The sequence below is a fragment of the Lepisosteus platostomus genome, chromosome 23 (genome assembly GCF_059453375.1).
Source record: "Lepisosteus platostomus isolate fLepPlt1 chromosome 23, fLepPlt1.hap1, whole genome shotgun sequence".
Classification (NCBI taxonomy): domain Eukaryota; kingdom Metazoa; phylum Chordata; class Actinopteri; order Semionotiformes; family Lepisosteidae; genus Lepisosteus; species Lepisosteus platostomus.
Genome location: NC_142633.1, coordinates 16,661,706 through 16,682,783, shown reverse-complemented (window position 1 = coordinate 16,682,783; position 21,078 = coordinate 16,661,706). Strand labels below are relative to the sequence as shown.

At 48.3% G+C, this 21,078-nt stretch overlaps 1 protein-coding gene and 1 long non-coding RNA gene across 2 annotated transcripts; both read right to left on the bottom strand.

The window, feature by feature from the left end:
* Positions 1-100: 100 nt before the first annotated feature.
* On the bottom strand, positions 101-8,059 carry gpr157 (G protein-coupled receptor 157). The gene is made up of 4 exons (XM_088617520.1): positions 6,746-8,059; positions 3,537-3,750; positions 2,729-2,923; positions 101-2,326 (listed from the first exon to the last, which is right to left on the bottom strand). The coding sequence occupies exons 1-4, from the start codon at positions 7,117-7,119 to the stop codon at positions 2,147-2,149; spliced, it is 963 nt and encodes a 320-aa protein (XP_088473646.1). The 5' UTR covers positions 7,120-8,059; the 3' UTR covers positions 101-2,146.
* A 4,953-nt stretch (positions 8,060-13,012) lies between these two features.
* LOC148642204 (uncharacterized) lies at positions 13,013-20,825 on the bottom strand. Its single transcript, XR_015929574.1, has 2 exons — positions 14,170-20,825; positions 13,013-13,647 (listed from the first exon to the last, which is right to left on the bottom strand). It is a non-coding gene; the product is annotated as an uncharacterized LOC148642204 (long non-coding RNA).
* Positions 20,826-21,078: the final 253 nt, after the last annotated feature.

Sequence of the window (21,078 nt, the reverse complement as noted above, 5' to 3'; positions counted from 1 at the left end):
GTCCCGTGATGAAGTGTCTAAACTGATTATACAATATGCCTCCTATACAAAGAGACCCAAATAAAACATTTCACGCACACTCTGCAAATAAAAGACTATCTTCAGATTTCAAATGTTCTTTTACTTACATTTCAGCAAAGATTAGGGCATTTAAACTCGGATTTTTAAGGAAATCTTGGAAGGCTGTCAAAAAATAGAAAACATTTAGCAATTCAATAGCAGTGCAGTAATAATAAATTATAAATCGCTTACAACATAATGGCATCATTTGTCATACACCAAAGTTTATAATTCTGTGTCTGATAAAAAAATAGAAGATTGCAGTGTTCATACAAATCCCACCATTTAATATGGAGCTCAGTTCAACATGTTTAACCTTTTCTGCAGACAGGCAGTATTTTTCCTGCGCGAGACCACTGTGGTTTTCTTTGGTTTCCCCTCCTTCCTCTCTGTGCTGCCTGGTCCGATATCAAAACTGGAAATTAAAAACACGTCAGTTTCACAGCTGTCGGTGTGAGCTGCTTCGCGCCTTTGGAATTCTGGGAAAACATTCTGCGCGCTCACCTCTGCAGCTGCGCAGCTGTTGCTGCGGCTGCGCAGTGCGTGACTGTCTGGGAGCAGGCGGAAAACAACTTGTGGTTTCGGGGTTGACCTATTTCGGACAGGAACGAACATTTAAAAAAAAATCAATAGGAACGTTCAGTGTTTACAAAACGCTGAAAAAACCACAGCACACAATTATTAAAAACTAGAAATAATACAGAGATTTTTTTAAAATAACAGCTAAACAAAGGGATCCATTAGCTATGTAAAAAACAAAACCAAAGTGCACACAATTTACTTTCGGACGCAGAACATTGAAATGGCTGTCTGTCCAATTCACTGATCATCAGGCCTGCACAGACATAAAATTAAAAACCAAGTCTAGCAATTACTGAGACACCAATATTATAAATCACCCAACTGTACAAGCAGTAACACAAGACGCTGTGCGTCACGCTGTGGGGAAGCAAGCCCCCAGCAGTGTGATTGCTCTTTCAATTTTTAGAAGTAAAGGCACCTGTTTATGTGCTGTGAGCAGTTCTCGGACTGCACCTGCTCACATTACATCATTGGTCAAACGTGTTGACTAAGCAGCTGCAAAAACAGGGCTATGCGCAGGCCCAGCCCACTGGATGAATCAAGGCCTACTGCGCTGCAAGGCAACATTTCCAAACTCTTCACCCTATCGTAACCAAACTAGCTAACTATATATATATATTAGAGTCATTAAAATGTACAAACATATAAAACGATCAGTTATCCACCCAGTCAAGACAGAGACACCTGTGGGGTGAGCAGCACTGAAGGGTATGAACCCCTTGATTCGCCAGGGGATCCCGTTTCTGGAAAGGAAGACGTCCAGACGCGACATTTTTGGCGTTTTTAACAGTTAAAAAAATGAAAGGGCGCCAATGACAGTAACTGCAAAAAATATGTAAACTTTTCTCTACAGATACATCACCTCAGGGCCGCCAGACTGTAGTGCGTATAGTTAAGCACTCTGATGAGCGGACTGATGCAACTTGTCCATTATTTTAAAGGGATACAGTTCTGCATTTTCTGTAAAATAACCCATCACTTTTAAAAGAAGTGTTTTTTTTTCAGTCACTCTCATACTATTGTTCGATTTATATTCCTTATTGCTCTCAGTGCGGTTTACAAACAGCGGATGGAAAAAGCGCTTAGCTGGAGGATCTCGGGAGCGGACCGTATCGACGCGCGCCCCACCAGCGCGAGTCCCAGCAGCCCCAGGAGAGCGAACTAAGCAGAGTGCCGTTGCCACGCCGCGGCGTCGGACAGTGGCGAATTAATTGCTGATACCGGGGGATGTTGGTGCCCAAAAAAAAACAAAACAAAACACATGCAAGTTGCAATTTGTGCAGAAATATTAAGGAAAAAAAAACAACGGAAATGACTGTCCTCTCCCTGTGCTTTTGTGCACCTGGCTGGGTGACGGAGCCGCGCGGCCGTGCACTGCAGTGTCAGCAGGAGGGCCCAAGGCACTAGTGCAGAGGCTGGCCCGGGACGAGAGGGAGCGGTGCGTTCAGGCCCGGTGCCCGTGCGCCCCGTGTGCAGCCGGAGCGTCCCTGGGGTGCGCCGGCGCTCAGTACTGCTCCGCCCACTCGGGGGGGCTCATCTCGCCCCCGTGCGGGTCCCCCCGGCCCGAGCCGTACCTGCAGCGGCCGCAGCGGCACAGGCTGGCCGCCAGCCGCGCCCGCAGCAGCTGCGTGAAGAGCACGAAGGTGATGCAGTTGGCGGCTCCCTGGAACGTGTTCCCAATCCCCTGCGGGAGGAAGCACAGGACCGGGAATGGGCAGGGCGGCACAGAGTCGGAATCCCGCCACGCGCTTCCTCCAAAACGCACGCTTTCCACCTGAAAACACGGTGAAACAACCTTCCCCCCGCCCCCCCCCCCGCCCCTGCTTCATTCTGCAAGCCTACAGAACGAACGTCAGCCGCCTGCCTGAGCTTCTGCGTCAGGCTCTGCATGACAGTCAAGCCTGGCCTACGATGGAAGGGGCTTTGTCGCCAGGGGTTTCCTGGTTCAAGCCCCACCGCTTCACCCCAGCCTACTGCGAATTCAGACGACGCACCAAAACAAAAAGTCCTACAGTCTTGAGCCGAAGCAAACGTTTCCCAGTCTCCTTGTTTTGGTGGGCCGCGCCCCCCGGGGGGAAGTACTCACGTGCAGGGTCACCAGGACTGCGTTGTGCACCGCCGGGGAGCCGGACAGCAGGAGGAAGAACCGCACGGTGCTCCAAACGCGCAGGGCGATGAAGATGATGGGGATGAGGGTGAGCTTCCTGTCCGCCAGGGAGGAGCGCGAGCGGGACAGCGGGCTGTTGGCCAGGATGGGGCGGTACTCCGACAGCGCGGCATGCTGGGAGGCAGGTCGCATGAGGAAAAGCAATGTTATCATGGGAAGGAAGCTGTATCCAGAGGGGCCGCGCACGTGCGGCAGCTAACTGCACACACCTCCAGGAACTCCCTTTACAATAAGACAGTTCAACTGTATGATGGAATACAACATTAGAAAAATATTCAAGTTCCATTACAAATCTTCAAAGTTAGCAAATTGTCTACCCTTTGCATTAAGCAATACTACAAACGGCAACTGAGCATTCTGCAGACTTGGTGTGGAAAGAGTTATGAGCTCACTGCCGATTGCAATCTAAACCCTGAATCCAGAGGTGTTTCTCCTCCAGTTCCCATCCTCCTCCCCAAGTCTTACACATCAAGGCCCCCAGTTACACATCCCCAGGTAAGGGTGCGGCTCTCTTATTCTCTCCTGTTGCAAAGGCATTAAACAGAAGCCAGGTTTATGAGCTTATCGAGCATCACTTATCCCTGAGCAGGCAGAGAAAGCACGCCGGGATGTGGGAACACCTTTACAGTGGCCGTGACCGAGCACACCAGAGGGGCGCGCACATCCCCGCCTGCCAGCAGGGGGCGCAGTGCCGCCCGCCGGGCTGGGAAGGGGAGTGGCAGCTCACCGCTTTGCTGATGTGCTTCTTGATGAGGACGTAGAGGACGGGCAGCGCCAGGTAGGCCAGCAGCTCCCAGATCTTCCCCGTCAGCAGCATCCACAGCACGTGGTCGGGCGCCTGGATCCGCACCCAGCACCAGCCCACCGACACCTCGGAGGCGTCGTAGCCAATCTTCTGCAGCACCACGGCCGCCACGGTGATGCCCAGGGGCACGCCCCAGCTGGGAGAGGAGGACGAGGAGGACAGGTGAAAACCAGCTCTGCCTTCAGCGGATCGTTCTCAGCCAGTCCCAGGGGGCGCTGCGACTCGGAGCACCAGGACACAACCGCTGCATCTCAGCCAATCTCATTCCGGACCGCTGGACACGGGCCCTTCTAGAGCTGTGGTGACTTCTAGAGTTACTGAGGAACTGAAAGCTTCTGACATCTCCTGCCCCTGCCAAAAAATACCCCCTGAAAAAGATGGACTTGGTCTTCCGCATTTCATTACAAATGAAAAGGGTTTCAGTGAAAATGTGGCTTGAATTGGACGTCACCCTCCCCAAAACTCGTTTTCTGAGACTGTGCTGGCTCCCACAGACGCACGCATGTCGCTGTGCTCAGGAGGGGGTCTGGTACTTGCCCGTGTCACATTCCCGGTTCTGTGGTTTTAAAGAATAACCCACAGCAACGAACCAGGGTGACTCTCCCTGTGGCCGCGCTGGTGCTCGCACGCCTGGCTTCTGGTTGTGAGAAGAGGGTTTTCTTTGTTCTCAAGTAGCTGCTCATGTCCGATTACCCCTTGACGTATTTACACAGCTGATCTTTTTCCAACAGATCAGTTTTTAAAAATTGAAACTGCGAGATAGTTACAAAAATCAAAGAAGAAATCAGCAATAGTTACCTCTTTGGAAAATGTGAAGAGATTACAAGTATCCCTACGAATGAGTTATTTTTTATAAATGGTCAATCCCTCGATGTTCTCCCTCTCGACGTCAGACTTCACCTGGAGCATCCTGACTCGCACAGCGTCGTGAAACGCACGGCTCTCGGCCACATGCGAGAGTTTTACGGGAAATTGGGCTGACAGAGGGTAAATCAGACGTTTCTGAAAGCCCTGCTCACAGCTTGCATGAGATGGAAAATCCCTGCAGGTACTGTAGCAGCCAGTCTGCCAACTGACCCCACTCTCCTGCCAAAGAGCATCACATGGGCACATCAGAGAGAGGCAGACGAGGGGGGCAGTTACGAGAGTCACACAATCCCCCAACAGCGTTTCGTTACTTAATCAGAGACAGAACAGACGGCAGCTACCAGGCTGCCATGCAGCTGTTTAAGAGACGCAGTGGGTCTGTCCTGTGCAAAACAAGGAGCTGGCACGATACGTCATGAGCCCCAGCAGGACAGCAGGAGCGGAGGTTTCTGCAGAGAACACGAACGCGTCGGGTTTCGATCAAAAGCGACTGAGCCAGATTTAGAAGCCAGAACAAATCGGATTAGCGGTTCCTACTCTTTTTTTCCGGTTTTAAAAACTGGATTCAAAATTGAAAAGCTGTCCAAGTCAACGGGAAAGAAAATCAAACGGAGTCGCAGGGCAGGACGAGAGCTGAAGTCGGAGCGGAGCATTTATCACACTGGGCACCTCTCAGCCTCCAGCTCCTCCAGGCTGGAGACGCTGGCAGAGGTCACATGGTCACTGTTCCTTGAACCCCAGACTACATGAGGGCCGAGTACTGCTCATTGTTGGGGGCGGAGCGGTGGCTCTGTGGCTCAGGATCTGTGCCTGTGGCTGGAAGGTTGCCAGTTCAAATCCCGCGGCCGGCAGAGGAATCCTACTCCGTTGGGCCCCTGAGCAAGGCCCTTAACCCTAACTGCTCCAGGGGCGCCGTACAATGGCTGACCCTGCACTCTGACCCCAAGCTTCTCTCCCTGTCTGTGTGTCTGTGTCTCCATGGAGAAAAGCTGGGGTATGTGAAAAGACGAATTCCTAATGCAAGAAATTGTATAGGGCTAATAAAGAAACATTATTATTATTACATTATTATTATTTTCCCCAAAACTGCTCCTTATCTCTCATCTGCCCTGCTCCTCCATCCCCCAGTCAAAACGCAGGACGACTGTCCACTCCCGAGCAGCAGCCTGACACAGCTGCATAGGGGCTACAGGGCCAAGCCCTCCTCCTGATCGCAGGTGAGATAAGGAACAACACAACTAGGTAAATGCTGTAGCTGAATCCACTCCGTATACACAGTCAGAAAAGAAGCAAGAGCGCTTGTTTGCCGGAGCCAGGAGAGCCCGAGATCAGTTAAGTGTCACACTGTACCTCAAAAGAGACCTCGTCTGAGGGGTCATTCGTGATGTTATGATTAGTAAGACAAAAACAAAGTTAACGTATTTAAAAATCACAAAGCTGTGCTGCTCATGCCAAATCCTTTGCCTGAAGGGTTAAAAAAAAGCAGTTAGACAAGTTTCTTCCCTATGCATGAGACTGCACTTTTTTACGACACTGAAAAGCATCTGAGTGCAAAGAAACAGTTCAACAGTCAAACTGGCGGCACTTTAAAATCCCACTAATGACCCGGCCATTTAACTCTCAAGAGGGCTGTGCAGAGCCAGAGTCTGGCTCGAGGACACAGGAGGACAGCATTCGACAACATGCGAACTCCACACCGAATGTGCCCCAGCCTGGACTCGAACCCGAGTCCCAAGACCTACAAGCTGGCAGCGCTAACCCACACCACCGTAAATTAAGATTGAACTAAAAATCTGCTGCCGTGAATTATTTACGTTCAACGTGGTGACATTCTGAAGTCGAGAAAGTTTGCTACAGTACTAGCAAATTATTAGCAAATCTTTCGGTTTTTTCCTAATATTTCTCCACCATCTGAACACACACATCCCATTAAAAAAATATATATCCATCACGTGAACCACACGGTTACAAGATGAATTATAAATTAATTGAAGTCGTTGGCAGCGGATCCGTCTCGTTAATAAAAACTTGACAAACCAAGTTAGAACAACCGCGTTTTCGGGAAAACATTCGAGCCGGATGAGGAAGTTTCGAATAAACTTCTGGATGCAGTTACATTCCACCCAGCAGCTACCAATCGCAGAAAATACGACAGTTTGGTGTTTACAAAACGGGTTACGGCCGAGAGCCATCGCTGTCAGGCGACAGGAACAAAGACAGGACACGACAGGGACACGACACCGGCTTGCTGCCCTCCGCCGTACCTGATGATGTGGAAGAACAGCACCAAGCTGTCGGCCAGCCTCTGGTTGGATTTGACGATGAAAATATAGAGGTACACGGCTATCGCCACAGTCCAGAAGAAAGAGCTGGTGTTGGCGAAGGTGGACACGGCGCCTTGCAGGACACAGTCCCAGGAGTCCGTCTCGAAGACCCGCAGGACACCGTAAAAATAGGACACAGCGGACAGCAGGTCAGCAGCGGAGAGGAACACCAGCAGCTTTCTGGGCTTGGTCCTCAGGTCCTTCCAGGCCACGTAGGTGACTATAATCAGGCAGGAGCCCAGGAAGGACAGCAGGCAAGATGTCAGGATAACCACCTGCTCGTAAATGTACACCTCTGTCCGGTTATCGGCCATTCTGTTTCGGACTCGGCTCTCCCAAACTTTTCGCTTAGCGCAGGCTGCTCGGGCGAGTGCCAGCCCTTGAGTGCGAGGCTGACAACATGCGTGCGAGGCGAAAAGGTCACTTGATTTCAAGTTTCTTAATACTTGCAATATCGATTTTTGTCCCCCCCCTCTCTCTTCAAGACGCCGGCAGATGTCTTCCCGTAGAAAACACAGCGCCAACAAGGCTACATCTGCGAAACGAAGGTTGTAAGGGCGTGTAGTCGGGTAGTCATGAAATAAATCCTCAAAAAAGTAGCTAAACGCTGGCCAGGAAGTCCAAGAAGCTACAACGCTACGCTTTATTTTATTTTTTTGGAAAGTTTTGTTACTCAGATATGTGACCGCAGAGGGCAGATAGAGACGGTAACATCTCACCCACGGAGGTTTTGCGGCTTTCTGCCTGCTTGCGTCTCCCTTTGCCTTCACAGTTTAACCCGGAAACCAGATTCCCCCCAAAAAAAATTCGGCCCCCGCAGTCGTGCGATTTCTTCATCGCCACCAGAAAACTGGGTTGCACACGGCCGCCTGTTTCCGTCTCCCCCCGCGTCGGTGGTAACGCCGATCTCCGGGTCCAGAAGGCTGTCGTGCAAATGTAACGCCTGTGCTCTCCGAGGCTCTGAGCGTCCGGACGATAAAGCAGAAAAGACAGTCGTCTTGCACCGCACCGCCTCCTAGCGGCCGCAGCGGGGGACTGACCACAGCCGACAGTGACCAAGCGGGTTTCGTGGTTAAACGCGCTGTCCGAAAAACGCCAATGTCATCCCCTCTCACTTCTTTAACATAGTTTTTAAAATAGGGACATGATAATAAAACTCCAAAAGCTGCTATATGTCTCTCCTTAGTCTTGTCTTTAGTACGTTAACATTCCAGATCTGAAACACCGCTGGCAGAGACTTCTGTGCCTCCTCTCTCTCTGTGTTTCAGTATGACTACGGCCGATAACAAGTCCAACAAGCGTCACTGGCTCCCGTGAATGAGTAGTGGAAAGTGAAAAGTGAAAAGTGAATGGAAGTGAAAGGGTTTTTTTTTGTAAGATGGTAAAAGGAACGTAAAGAGAGACGAGTTTAAAAACAACAACGAGACACTTGCTTAAAAACCTACTAACAGGTTTTAATCTAATTTCCTATTCGTTTTAAACAGCCAGCCTCAATCTTCTCGGCCTCATTTAATTTAATTTAGCGCAAAAAAAAAACAACCGAACTGAAATCGCTCCGCATCTGGTTCATGTGGTTATGTGCTCGACAACTTTCGAAGATTAAGAACCGCGACTGTTTTGTGAACTTTTGAGGGCGACGATTCCTACGCGATAGTGTTGAACAGACCAGCAGCATCACTCGACTAATTATAATAATTAGCTTTCCTCTGCGTCCTGCTTCTCCTACGTGGTTTTCTCCCTGGTAGAGAATTCCTCGTCCAGAGACACGGTGTGAGGACCAGGTTTCTTGTTTTTTCCTCTACTTTAAACTTGTTAAACTCTCCTAACAATAGTTTTTTGTAGTAGGATTCCTCAGAATACGAACCGGCAACCGGCAAGGTGCAAATTAATTTATTTATTTACGGGTAATGGGGACTCTCAGCGGGGGGAGGAGAGTAATGAAGCCCCACTGAGGGGGATTATTAGGAGGCCATGATTGGTAAGGGCCGATGGGATACACCCCTACTCTTTTCGAGGGATTTTTAATGACCACAGAGAGTCAGGACCTCGGTTTTACGTCTCATCCGAAGGACGGCGCCTGTTTACAGTATAGTGTCCCCATCACCTCTTCCAGCAGCAACCTTAGTTTTTCCCAGGAGGCCTCCCATCCAGGTACTGACCAGGCTCACACCTGCTTAGCCTCAGTAGACTGCCAGCTGTGAGTTGCAGGGTGATATGGCTGCTGGTGTTGTGGCTTCCTGATATAGCAGTGATACAGCTGCTGGTTGAATAAGTCGTCTCAGCAGTAGATGCTTTTTAACGTTAGCCACATAGTCCACAACTTGTAGATCGATAAACGCCCTTTTAAATTAGGTGAGGTAAAAACGTGGCTCTTTTCATTTTTCAATATTTTTTTTTCTTGTATTCAAATACACAACGTTTCGAATTCTTCAGAATTATATCAGAAGAAACGAAACTTTGTGTCTCCTTTCTCTTGTGAGCAGGAATAAGCCTTTACCTGTTCCTCTACCGCCTACGCATGCTGAGGCAGCTCCCTGCTCGAACATAATAATAATGTATCGTAGCATGAATACCGAAGAGCACGAATTTGAAGAGCAAATTAGTTGTTTTCACATCTAACATGTGGATGGTGCACATTGGTGGTGGTGGAGGGGAGTCCCCATTACCTGTAAAGCGCTTTGAGTGGAGTGTCCAGAAAAGCGCTATATAAGTGTAAGCAATTATTATTATTATAACATACATTTAAGTCTCAGACTAATTATGAGTTCTGTACTACTAAACTGTCCCCAGCAGGGGGAGCTATTTCCTAAAAGAAACTCGCCATTTACCTGGAAACTGCGTGAATCATAATGTTTAATATTGCTACGAATCTCATGTATATACGGAGTTTTGATTTAACCTTACTCAGAGGAAGATATATATTATGTTTACTCCACAAAGATGGAGTATGTGTATTTCCCATGTGCACGTCCTGACGAGAGCGTTTTTATACACCTCGCCGTGGAGTCAATCGGCCGTTCGGCTCGCGTCTTCTCTCTCGTCTATAAACAACAAAGAGAGACAGTAGGAATGACCGCCTCGCCGCAGCCCGCCCTCATGCGGGCCAGAGTGCTCCCCAGACAGGAGGGGTTCGTGGAGGAAATGGCTTCTGCTCAGCCGGTTTTTTAAATGTATCGACAGGAGAGCCTCTTTCACAAAGTACCACCCGAGACTCTAAGAAGCGAACTTGGCGCACAGACCAGCGGTTGGCAAGTAGCGGTCCTGCCTCGCAGCTGTTGGGTCCTGGGTTCGATTCTTGACTTGTTTTTTTTTCCTTAAGTTTCCCACCTCCCAGATACACGGTGGCCAATTTAATCGGCGTCTCTAACTGGTTAGAATCACGCATTGGAATACACCTATACCACTAGACTGATTCTCCACACAGTATTTAATAATATACACATATGCATGATTATATTCTGAAATAACTTATACTGCGCTCCTAATTACAAGCATTATATTATTTTAAATTCATTTTGTCTAAGGATTATGTTCAAATTCATGTCATCAACCCGTGTTGTATGTTGTACGAAAATGTGTTTTCTCTGCCCGACAGTCCAAGTGAGAATCCTGTTTTTATTCTCCAGTCTGGACGGCCCATTTCTAAACTTCCAGTCTCTCTCCTCTTTTAATACTTGCTAGACACACCATTGAAGACTCGTGATGGCTTCCACTACATTCTCAAGCTCGCCCAGGAAGCTTGCCCTCTCCAGACACAGTGAAGACAGTATGACGACAAATAACCAATAGAAAGGCTTTCAGAGAACTCTCTAAAAAAAGGTTTTGTAAAACCCTCAGATTATGTGTATATGTATGCTCTCACTGCTGGTGAAGCAGATATAGCACAGACACTCAAGAAACTGCGTCTTCACAAATAGCAGATTGCAGTTTGCTCGAATCTGCTGTGACCCACTATGCCTTCCTCCAAATCTTTTTCTAGATCTCTTCTTTCTTTCTCCCGCCACATTGCCTTTGCTTCCTGCCTTGTCTTCCTCACACCTGAAGAAGGCTCCACGGCCAAAACGTTGTGTTTACTTTCTTCTTTTTTTCCAGCATGGAATAAACCTATTACTTGTTCCTCTGCAGCCTACGCACGCTGGCGCAGCTCCCCACCTACTGTACTACAGCCTGCTGAATAAAGGTGACAAAGATTGATGAGCCACTACCTGGTGCCAGAAAAGGAGCCAGAGGGACACACAATTGCGGATATATTTTATATACAGCACAGTGTATCCCACAGTGGTCCCCTCTGATGCCGTCTTCCCAGGCAGGGCTCCAGACCTGGTTGGGTACCCCTGGGTCTTTTTAAACCACAAGCACTTCCACAGTTTCGCCAGGTACGTCTGCACAAGTGTTATCAGAAGAAGTTACCAAGAAGAGCCGATGTGAAAAACCCAGCAAGACGCCCCTCTCAAGCGTGTTTCACCCTTGAAACAGAATGATAGTCATCTGGACCTTGCCTGGGGGGATCATGCGGAGATCGATCTGTGCGGCGGCGGAGGGCGTCACGCACTGGGGCTGAGACTGCGGTGATCTCAGCCTCACCGGCCCGTACGAGAATGTCCACGGCACAGGGTACGGATGAGAGAAGGCCATTGAGTCCATCTAGCTCAGTCGATTGGTAGCTAACTGCTACAGGGTCAACAGCAACAATATGGCTGGAGGGCTTGTTCCAGACTCCCACAACTCTGTGCGTAAAGTGCCTCCTGTTGTTGGTTTTAAATTCACTTTCCACTTCAGTTTCAACTTCTGTCCCCCGGTCCACGTTTCACGGGCGATTCAGAAGAGCTGCACTGGGCAGGCTTTGTCGGTGCCTTTGAGGATCAAATCTCGTCTATTCAAGACTAAAACAGTCGGTTCATTTGCCCTGTCGGGAGTCAGCCCGTTCATTAAACCCAGGAAAGCATTTGGTCGGTCTGCTGACCGATTCCACAGCAGCAACATCTTTTTGTACGCAGCTGAACCAATGCTTCAGTGTATCTATTCTGAGTTATCTCGGCTTCACAGCGCATTCCTGCTTCGTGGCTGTAGAGTGAAATGCGATTCGATACATTACCTGTCTCATTGTGATTTATTTAGACTGATTTTAAGCTTTTTGGTTGCTGGGACGTGGTTTGAATCAGGCTTTACCAATGCTAAGGCTCCAGACACATTTGCAGTCCCCATTTCAATTTATTCATTAAATAAAAACAACTTCTAAAACAACACATGGAGTTTAAGATTCGAGGAATGGTAAGCACATTTTCCCATTAACCGTTATGCTTCTCATTGTTTGCCTTCTTTTGAAAGAATTGTTTTATTCCAGAAAATGCCCGCGCTTCATAACGCAGCTCGATCAAATGGACTGGGTTTTCACGCAGGTGGAGAGCGGCGTGCTTGGTTAATGTAGGGGCCCCTGCCAAGAGACGTGTCTGAGGAACATAATAGGGTTTTCTGGAGAGAAGGACCAGAGGATTCTGCTGCAGTTCTGTACTGATGCACTGCAGCAGCAGGGTGATAAGCTGTGCGGTGTGAAAAAGCATCTGACAAGCCCAGACAAGCCTGGGCGCTCTGCAGGGAAGAGACTGGGTCTTCCACACAGAAGCTGCTGCAACTTTCAAAACACGACTTCACCACACAGCAGGCTTAAAGAGAGCACGGTGATCACTTCTGCAGTAAAAAAGGCAAACAAAGCGCTAGGACATGCAGTGTAGAAGTTAAATAAAGGGATGTTATGTTAAAATTGTATAGCACTAGGAAGGCATCATTCGGAATAAGAAGTACAATTTGTTCACCACATTATAGAACAAATATTGTTGCTCTGGAATCAATCCAGAGAAGAGAAACCAGATACATTCTGGAGTTTAAGAGGATGTCCTACAATGACAGACTTAAGGAACATAACCTTTTTAGGTTAAGACTGCGAAAGAACCTGACCTGTACATTCAAAATCCTCGAAGGCACTGACAGTCATTCTGGTGGACTTTCTCTAAAACAGACAGTGAAGCAGTGAAACCGTGTCAAAGTGCATTTCAAACCAAGAACAGGAGGGACCTCTTTACCCAAAGGGTGGTGGGAGTGTGGAACAAGCTACTTACCCACGATGGATGGGCCGAATGGCTTCTCATTGTTCGTAACTTTATTCCTTCTGTTGGTATGTTCCAAGCAAAGTAAATTCCGAGACAAGTATTACGTATTTTTATTTTCTTTAATTATCATAATAGCAATAGCACAAATGATCATCGGCGAGCAACGTTTTCAGAATTAGCATCATGTGACGAACACGTGTACGTACTGTGCCCCAGACAGCCGCCTTCAGCCGGGAGCCTCCCTGCGTTCGTACCAGCTAGCAGAGTGAGCCCAAGGCCGTCCCGGCCAGCCCAGCGACCCGGCCTTGTGTGGCACGCATGGTGAGGCGTTTCTGCGGCAGTATACTTGCTGATTGCTTCGTTCAGACTCCTCACAACAACCAGCTAAGACACTGCCAAAGAAGCGCCCACAAATGCCCCGGGCCCTTCTGGAGCTGGGAGGTGTTTTCTTTGCCTTTTCCGGTGGCGTCTCCCTGTGGTCTCCTGGAAGAGCTGGAAGAGGGGTGTGCGTCGGAGGCGCGGGGGGGGGGGGGCTGCTGGAGAACGAGAGAGGCTGCCCAGGACGTCCCAGGGCCTGGCCCAGCTCGGGGCCACCCATCCCCAGGCTCCTGGGTCTCTCGCAGCCCAGGGGCTGGTTTCCGCTAGCTGAGGAGACGCTCTTCCAGGGTCAGACCGAGCCCTTGCAGGCAACGCACACACACACCAGTCGACTGGGACCCGCGACGGTCTGTCCTTCTGCAAGCAAAAGTTTCATTCATCAAATACAAATGAGCAGATCAATAAGCAAAAATATTACAGAAATAAAGTTGACTGGAACAAGTTCTAAATTCACGGCTTAGAACAATTTCTTTTGTTAAGATCAACGTTCTGAATAGCTTGCTTTTAATAGCTTAAATGAGATATCAATGTATTTTTTTTAAATAGGTCCTGTAAGGTATTTTCCTTTTGAAACGTAAAATGCAGACAGCAATATACGGCTTTAAATGGCTAAGAATAATTTTGGAAAAAAAAAAAGTTACATTCGGAAATCCACATCAGCCAGTTAGGGTAAAATAACTGGTGCTCATGGAGAATCCGTACTGAAAGCGTTTCTCGTATGTGGACTTGTTTCTGGATCTGTGTTTTATTACCAGGAGAAGGAATTTCCTTGCATGGCCGAAATATCATATGAGTAAGGTCGGCAACCGATAAGTTGTCATCAAAGAGAAAATGAAAAGATTAACATGGTTCTTAAAAGTTTGGAATTTAAGAACTTACCAGTGCTGTCATAAAACCTTGTGCCTTATACAAGTGTTACTTTGATTCGAGATCTTCAGGCAGCTCCACAGCTATTTAACAGTGAGTAATCTGTCTAAAAGCGTTTTCTCCAGAGAAGCAGGATCTTGCGAGCGATTGCGATCACTGCGTCAGGACCGTACGATCACCAGAAAACAAGCAGCTTCACCACTGCGAACGCTTCAGACACTCAAAACAGCCCGAACGTGAGGCAGGTCGCATTAAACAACGAGAAAATTCTCCTATGCGCTTTGATTAGAGAAAGATAAACAATCAGAAAAGAAAAACATCTCTTATCTGCTCGCCGGAATAACGCAAGAAAGCACTGAGGCAAGGAGCAGAAGACTACTTCGTAGGCTGAGCTCATGAGATACCTGTTCAGACAGGAGAGCAGCACGGCAAATGTAGGCCATTACAACACACTTTATACTGCACAGAGTCCAGCCCAGAGAGAGACAACCACACCTAGGGCACTGATTAGACACACCTTTTTATTACAACTCTCCCAGCCCCCATCTAAAAATACTTCAGTACTGTGACTCACGTTCTTTCACAGAAAGCTGACTTTGAGCTGCAGTGAGTTCGGTTCTTACTTCAGTCTGAGGAGGACAAAGGGAGTGTGTCTGTGTCAGAGACAGAGGGAGACAGAGGGGTAGGAACAGACCACAGTCCGACACGGAGATGGAGGCTGAATTCCAGTGCTATCAGCTGGTATTCCCCACAGCTGAGTTATTTTAGGAAGGCAACCTCATTCCTCACACCCCTGCCAGAAGCCGCCCGATGACGAAGGCAGGCAGATATGAGGAAGCTGGGCTCCGTGTGCGCGAGAGAGGGAGAGACCGAGCAATGCTCTTCTATCTTCTAGATTCTATCATCTCCGTGTCGCCTCGCAGACCAAACCCTTGACATGGGACATGGGCACCCCAGCTAAGCGAATAAGAAAAAAAAAGTCTAAAACACACAAGACAAGCACAAGCAGAAGCTAGATTCTGAAAATGCCATAAATTAGTGTGGTGCACAGATTAACTGGGCCAGCGTGACCCAACGCCAGACGAAGGGACCAGATTGTGGGCTCTGCTCTCTGATAAGAGAGGCCATCTTGCCCCTTTTCTCATGCTTGCAAGCCAGGATGATACTGGTAAAAAAGGAAATGCTATTTTTATATTTTGTTTTTCCTCCTAACCGAGGGGATATTAGCTAAGCCCCTGCTGGAGCCTTTAGATGACACTAAAGCCATGCCGTTTCTGCGCCGTTGTACAACTTTAACATTTGCTCCGCCGGGGGAACAGCGGAGATAATGATCTTCATGAAGACGGCAACATGAGCTGGAGAAAACGCACAGTTTCTCCTTTCAAAATTCAGCTTTGATATACAGCGTGGATATACAGGCATGCGTCTTTAATTACAGTATACGCTTAATCTGCACTACAGTTTTGTTTAGCCTAGCGCCGTCAGTTTAGGCAAAACATTTAGAAACAATGGCACAGACAGTGTGCAGCTCCAGGTATTTACCTGTATTAAAAAGCATTCTAGGTAAAAAAACAATGGGAAAAAGGCCCTCAACAACTACCTTAAAAGGAGATAGCGGAAGCACCCAGAGAGAGAGAGAGTTCAGCAGTGTTCCAGTGAACAGTGATGAAAGTGCCACTCAGTCTCCTCTGCGCTCATTGTGAAACTCCCACCACCTGGGCCGGCTGTCTGGCGGGGCTCTGGGGAGGCGTCCGGCCACGCCGCCCCACTGCTTGCTCAGGACAATGAGGATGACAGGGAAGGAAACTAAGGGGATGTCAGGCGCACAGCTATCCCGCCTGCGGGATGACGGCCTCGGGTCTCATGCTATGCAACAGGCTTAGTTTTCTCCGCTGTGGTGCATGATTATCCTTAAGGTGGGGGAGGAATCCCAGGAGCGAGACGAGCAGAACAAGAGACCATCTGAAGCGAGCATTCCCCCGATCATTCCCTCTCGGCGCCATCGCGGCCTTTTTCAGGGTGTTCCCCTTTCGTCGTAAACCCCCCCCGTTTGATCACAGGCTCGTCTGGCCCACAGAGAGGTAGGGCAGGAAAGGAGTCTCTCCCTCGCTTCGTAACCTCACTTCTCTATATTTAGCCAGTTAAAATGCAAAACGCACAAATAAGTTTCAATCAATTCTTTTGCGAAGAGGGTGGTGTAGCACAGTAGATAAGCCACTGGGCTCATAACTGACAGGCTGTAGGTCCGAGTCCCTCCTGCAGACATTGCTGTTGTTTCTGTGAATGAACCCCAGTTGCTCCACTCCACCCAGGGAACAGCATTGCTGGGAGGTTCATCCCTGCAAAGGGCCAGTGTCCCATCTGGGGAGGAGTCATGTGCTCTCTAGTCCACTTAACAGTACAAAAACTGAAATGAGCAACTGTGACTCTAATATGGACTTGACCTTTCACCTCATGCTATTTCCAATACTGATACAAGCCCGAGAAGGAATAATCCCAAAGCCTCCCGAGACGGCAACACGTTTCAGATATTAATGATGCAAAGAGGTTGCAGGTTGCAGGTTCCAGGCCCAGCTGTGCCACTCATTCACTGGGTGTGACCCACAGCGAGTCCCCTAAACGCCTGGTGCTCCTGTTGTCAGAGACGCGACAGTAAGCAGTTGTTCACATCAGCCATAGCCCAATCTTTGGAATACTGTCTAAATGAGTCATTCCTATTTATTATATATGCACACACTTCTACTGAAAAAAAAAATCCTGGAGAATGGCACTTGATATTGAAATTCCAAAAACATGGTTTCACATTTGCCATTGAAATAAATGCCGTGTGACAGCAGTTTGCCATGGGGTTATGAAGTGGGACTGGATTGCCAACCAATCCTGCTTTTCTGGTTTCTATTCCATCCTCATGAAAGCATTTTTTCTTTGTCATGAAGAGGAGTGCAATCTAGTTTCGCATTTGCGCTTTTTTGAGACACCCATTACGTAGTAAGGAATCCTAACCCAAAACCACAACAAAGTGGTAAAAAAAGTTTTTTTTCCCCCGTTTGAAATCAATGTCTTTTTATTTCCCTGTTCAAACATTATTTCTGAATGCATTTTTCTCATTTAAAAGGGGGACTGCAGTCCCAATTCCTCTGACCTCTCGGTAACGAAAATCTAAACAAAAAGCAAAATCTTGGTCACAAAAAAAATTCATTGACATTCTAGAAAAAAATTACAATTTTTGATTTAAGCACAAAATCATTAACTTTGTGAAACTACTGTAGGTAGACATGTTGTCTCAAACTCACATTTGAGTTCCCACAAATAGCAATGCGATGTGGCCCTTCCCGCTCACTAGTCACTAGTCACTAGTCACTAGTCACTAGTCACTAGTCACTAGTCACTAGTCACTAGTCACTAGTCACTAATGCAGTAAATGCAATGTGACGTGTCAGGCTGCGCAGCAGATATTTCACTGCAGAAATATTCCATTGTGATCTGTATGCCGGGTTAACAACTAGTATTTGTCGGCAAAACTGTCTCGAAAGAGCAGTATTACCGTGGTATTAAAAGAGATGTGTTCACAAGCCTGCTTGTTTACAATGTCAAAGGGCCACAACATGTCACATGTCGCAAAACATGGCGCTGTGCATCCCTAGAAATTTAGGCTTATTTGCAATGTAAATTGGAGGTTTTACAAGTTACGGTGTACATTTTACTTCAACTGCCGTTTGAAATGCTGATTCTTTCTAACCCCCAAATATAAAAACAGTGTTGAAGTTCCCCTTTAAAGAAACATTTTCCTCAACTAATTTGTCTACGCACTAGTGAAACATGAACACCAAGCCAGGGAAATCAAAGTCACGTAGGCACACACTGGTCCGCACACCTTCAGATAGAAGTGCTAATTTCATATAAAAAAGTAAACTTTTAGAGTATGCTCTTTCACAAACAGCAGCTAAAAGTCATTTTGGACAGTACAGTCAATTTTCACGTTTACTTGAAGCATCCTGTATGTATTTCCTCGTCTCTCGCTTGAGAACGAAGATGTCGTACGCGTACGCACAGGTGGGCCTGCACAACTGCGAATCTCGGAGGAATATTTGTCCCTTCTGTGTCCGTGTCTCTGCAAACCACAGCGATACAGATAAAGGCGGACTCTGCGCACCCTTCTTCAGGGGACAGCTGTCCTTCGAAACGCCGAGACGAACGCGGTTTCTGCGCTCTATCAAGAGCTCTCAGCTCCGCCACAGCCCTGACAACACAACACTGTACGTGGGCTTAATTCATTGTGTCCTTGCTTCCTGCCAGCACGATTTTCAGCTCCACCTGTTTACAGGAGCGCTGTAGTCAGTTCAGCAAACATGCAAGGCGCTGCCTTACCTAACCCCCTACAGAAAGAGGAAGCTGACACTGCGTGTGGGCGGCAAGCAGAGTTCTCATCGCAATTCACCAGCTAGAAATAACAATAATTGTGCTGGATTTCCTATCTGTTACTATACGGATACCACACACCCAGATAGCTTTTCCACGGCTGTCCAAATCTCTGTCACGTTCTGCTGTACGCGTCAATGTTACTGTGATCTCATTTCATCAGCCTTCATCTCTACCCGTACCATAGTACAGAACTAAACTCGAGCACGACAACATTAAACTTCAATACCATCCTAGCTTAAGTCATGAAAAACAAAACGCAGCTGGACCTGCTACAGATAAGGGGGGTACGCTGTTTCTTAAATTCTTAAGAATATGGAAATACGCTGCATGGGATAACTGTTAAAAAGTTCTGCAGCTTCTGAGATGTTTGTGTATTTTAACGCATTATTCTCTCTTCCAGACAGAATACCTGTGCTGGGGTATTTTTAATGAACTCACAGAAGGCAGTCAGCGGCAGGGAGAAGCCAGCTGAGAAACCGCAGGGTTAAGAGGGAGCAACCTGTCATCACGGTTGGGAAAACAAACCTCTCGGGCACCGAAAGGGACCCTGCCTGGGTGACAGGACGTCCCAGGCGAGTTTCCGAAACACCACCGGACAGGGGCAGGAGCTAGGGACCCCACCTCTGGGCCCTGCAGCGAGCGGTCAGCGCCGGGCCGGGGCGCCCCGCACATCTGCCTCCGACGGGACGGGCTGCACCCCCCTGCCTCTTTCTCTTTCGGGAACCTCCATTTCTCACGCTGTTTCCAGGACTTCATTTCTGCATCACCCCCCCACCCCCCAAAGATCCGGCTGATGGAAAGACATAAATCTTTAGCCAGAAGGTCAGACAAAAGTGCACCGACAGCAGGGCACTCAGGAAACAAAATAAGGAAGCAGCATTAGCATGAACAGCAGTATTGATCCAGTAAGCATTTTCTACACTGCTGTGTAACACAAGAAACGCTTCATTTATCGAGTGAGTGAGAGCCGCTGTCCGAAAACGTCCCCCTTCGAAGTTCATGCTCGGGTTTCCATTTTTTATCTCTGGCTCTGGCAAACTGATTCTCTGCAATAACCCTGCCCCTGCAAGTCCGAATTTGTCAAATTAACACAGGGGGAAAAAAAAAACTGCCCTGGTTGCTTAAATCTCTGGAAGGTTGTTCGTACTGAAATATTCAGTACTTGGATGAAGCTCGGACATGCTCACTTTTGAGATGGCAGGGTACAAACCTCCCCTTCCTTTCCCTCCACCCTCTGCAACGTATTCCTCATCGTTTCAAATCTACAGACTTAATTCATTTTGTATATTCTGCTAGATAGTAATTGCTTCCCGTTGGGCATTTATCTTAAAGGTTTTGCCAGCGCAGCAGCGTGATGGCTGTCAGAAAGACAAGCTGCATTGATCAGGTCGGGGTTTTAAAAATAGCTGAGGTCAGACGCTCAGGAGGCTGTCTGTCTCTGACCTCTGCAACCGGCAGTGAGGAACACGTCTACCTGATTGAATGATGAGCCCCCTTCCCTGGATATACAGTGTGGATAATAAAAGTTTAACAAGTTACAGAGAACATACTGGCCTGGTGGATCGTGCAGGGCCTGCTGCATATACTTGTGAACAAGACTCCACGCACACATGAGCACTCAGCCACAACTGGACAGTTCCACTTTGCTGTGGGAGGAGATGGGAGAGAGGTGCTATATTCAATGTGCTGTGTCTCTTGCGTATTCCCCGATTGCAACACTCCAAAAACGCACACACGCATCCATCAAAACACTGCTGAAAAGCACTGCAGCCCCTCATACTGTCCTGCTGTCTGCTCAGGCAGAGACTACAGTGTCCTGGCATTTAAAGACGCTCTCGGAGCACAGCTCGTTTTTTCTGTGTGTTCTGCCAGACCACAGGCGCAGCCCGCGTCTCCCCTGCGAAGCAGGAGCCAGATGGCTGCAGGAGAAATGAGGGCATTTCAAACGGCAGCCGACACTAAGGAAATGCATTACAGGCAGCAGGAGCGCCTGTGAGCTCCCAGCGCGGAGACTTAAAGAGACCAACGTAGAGAGAGAGAGCAACAAACTCATGTCATGAAGAGGCTCATTTTGCATGAGCCCAACGTTGTCCCTGCTGCACGTCTGCATGTCTTCCGAACGGAAAGGTGCGAGGATGGTGAACGGAACCCAACTGTCTTTGCTGCCACTTGGGCAGAAAGAGTGGCCGATCGGAAATGGAGACAGTGGGATCCTGGACAGGCTCCGAGCTGGAAGAGAGCCGCTCGGCACATTTGCATGGGGGCTTTTTCTGGTAGCATTTACAAGAGATCTGATGAGTGACGCTATGTAAAGGGTCAGGCCTCCTCCCCAATAGCTCCGCCTCTCACTCCTCTGAGGTTTGGACCCCTGCGGAAGATTTTACAGAAGAATTCTGTACAGATTTCTGTAAGGTGTCACGCTCGGGCGACTGCTTCACCGATACCAAGAGAACTGGGAGGACGACCCCATCAGCGGTCAACTGCACGGCGCCGAGCTTC

Coding starts and splice junctions, on each gene's coding strand:
- gpr157 (XM_088617520.1), bottom strand. CDS start 7,119: ATGGCCGATAACCGGACAGAGGTGTACATTTACGAGCAGGTGGTTATC. Junction 3,751..6,745: donor CTGTTCTTCCACATCATCAG/GTACGGCGGAGG, acceptor CTCCTCTCCCAG/CTGGGGCGTGCCCCTGGGCA. Junction 2,327..2,728: donor CAGTCCTGGTGACCCTGCAC/GTGAGTACTTCC, acceptor TTCCTCCCGCAG/GGGATTGGGAACACGTTCCA.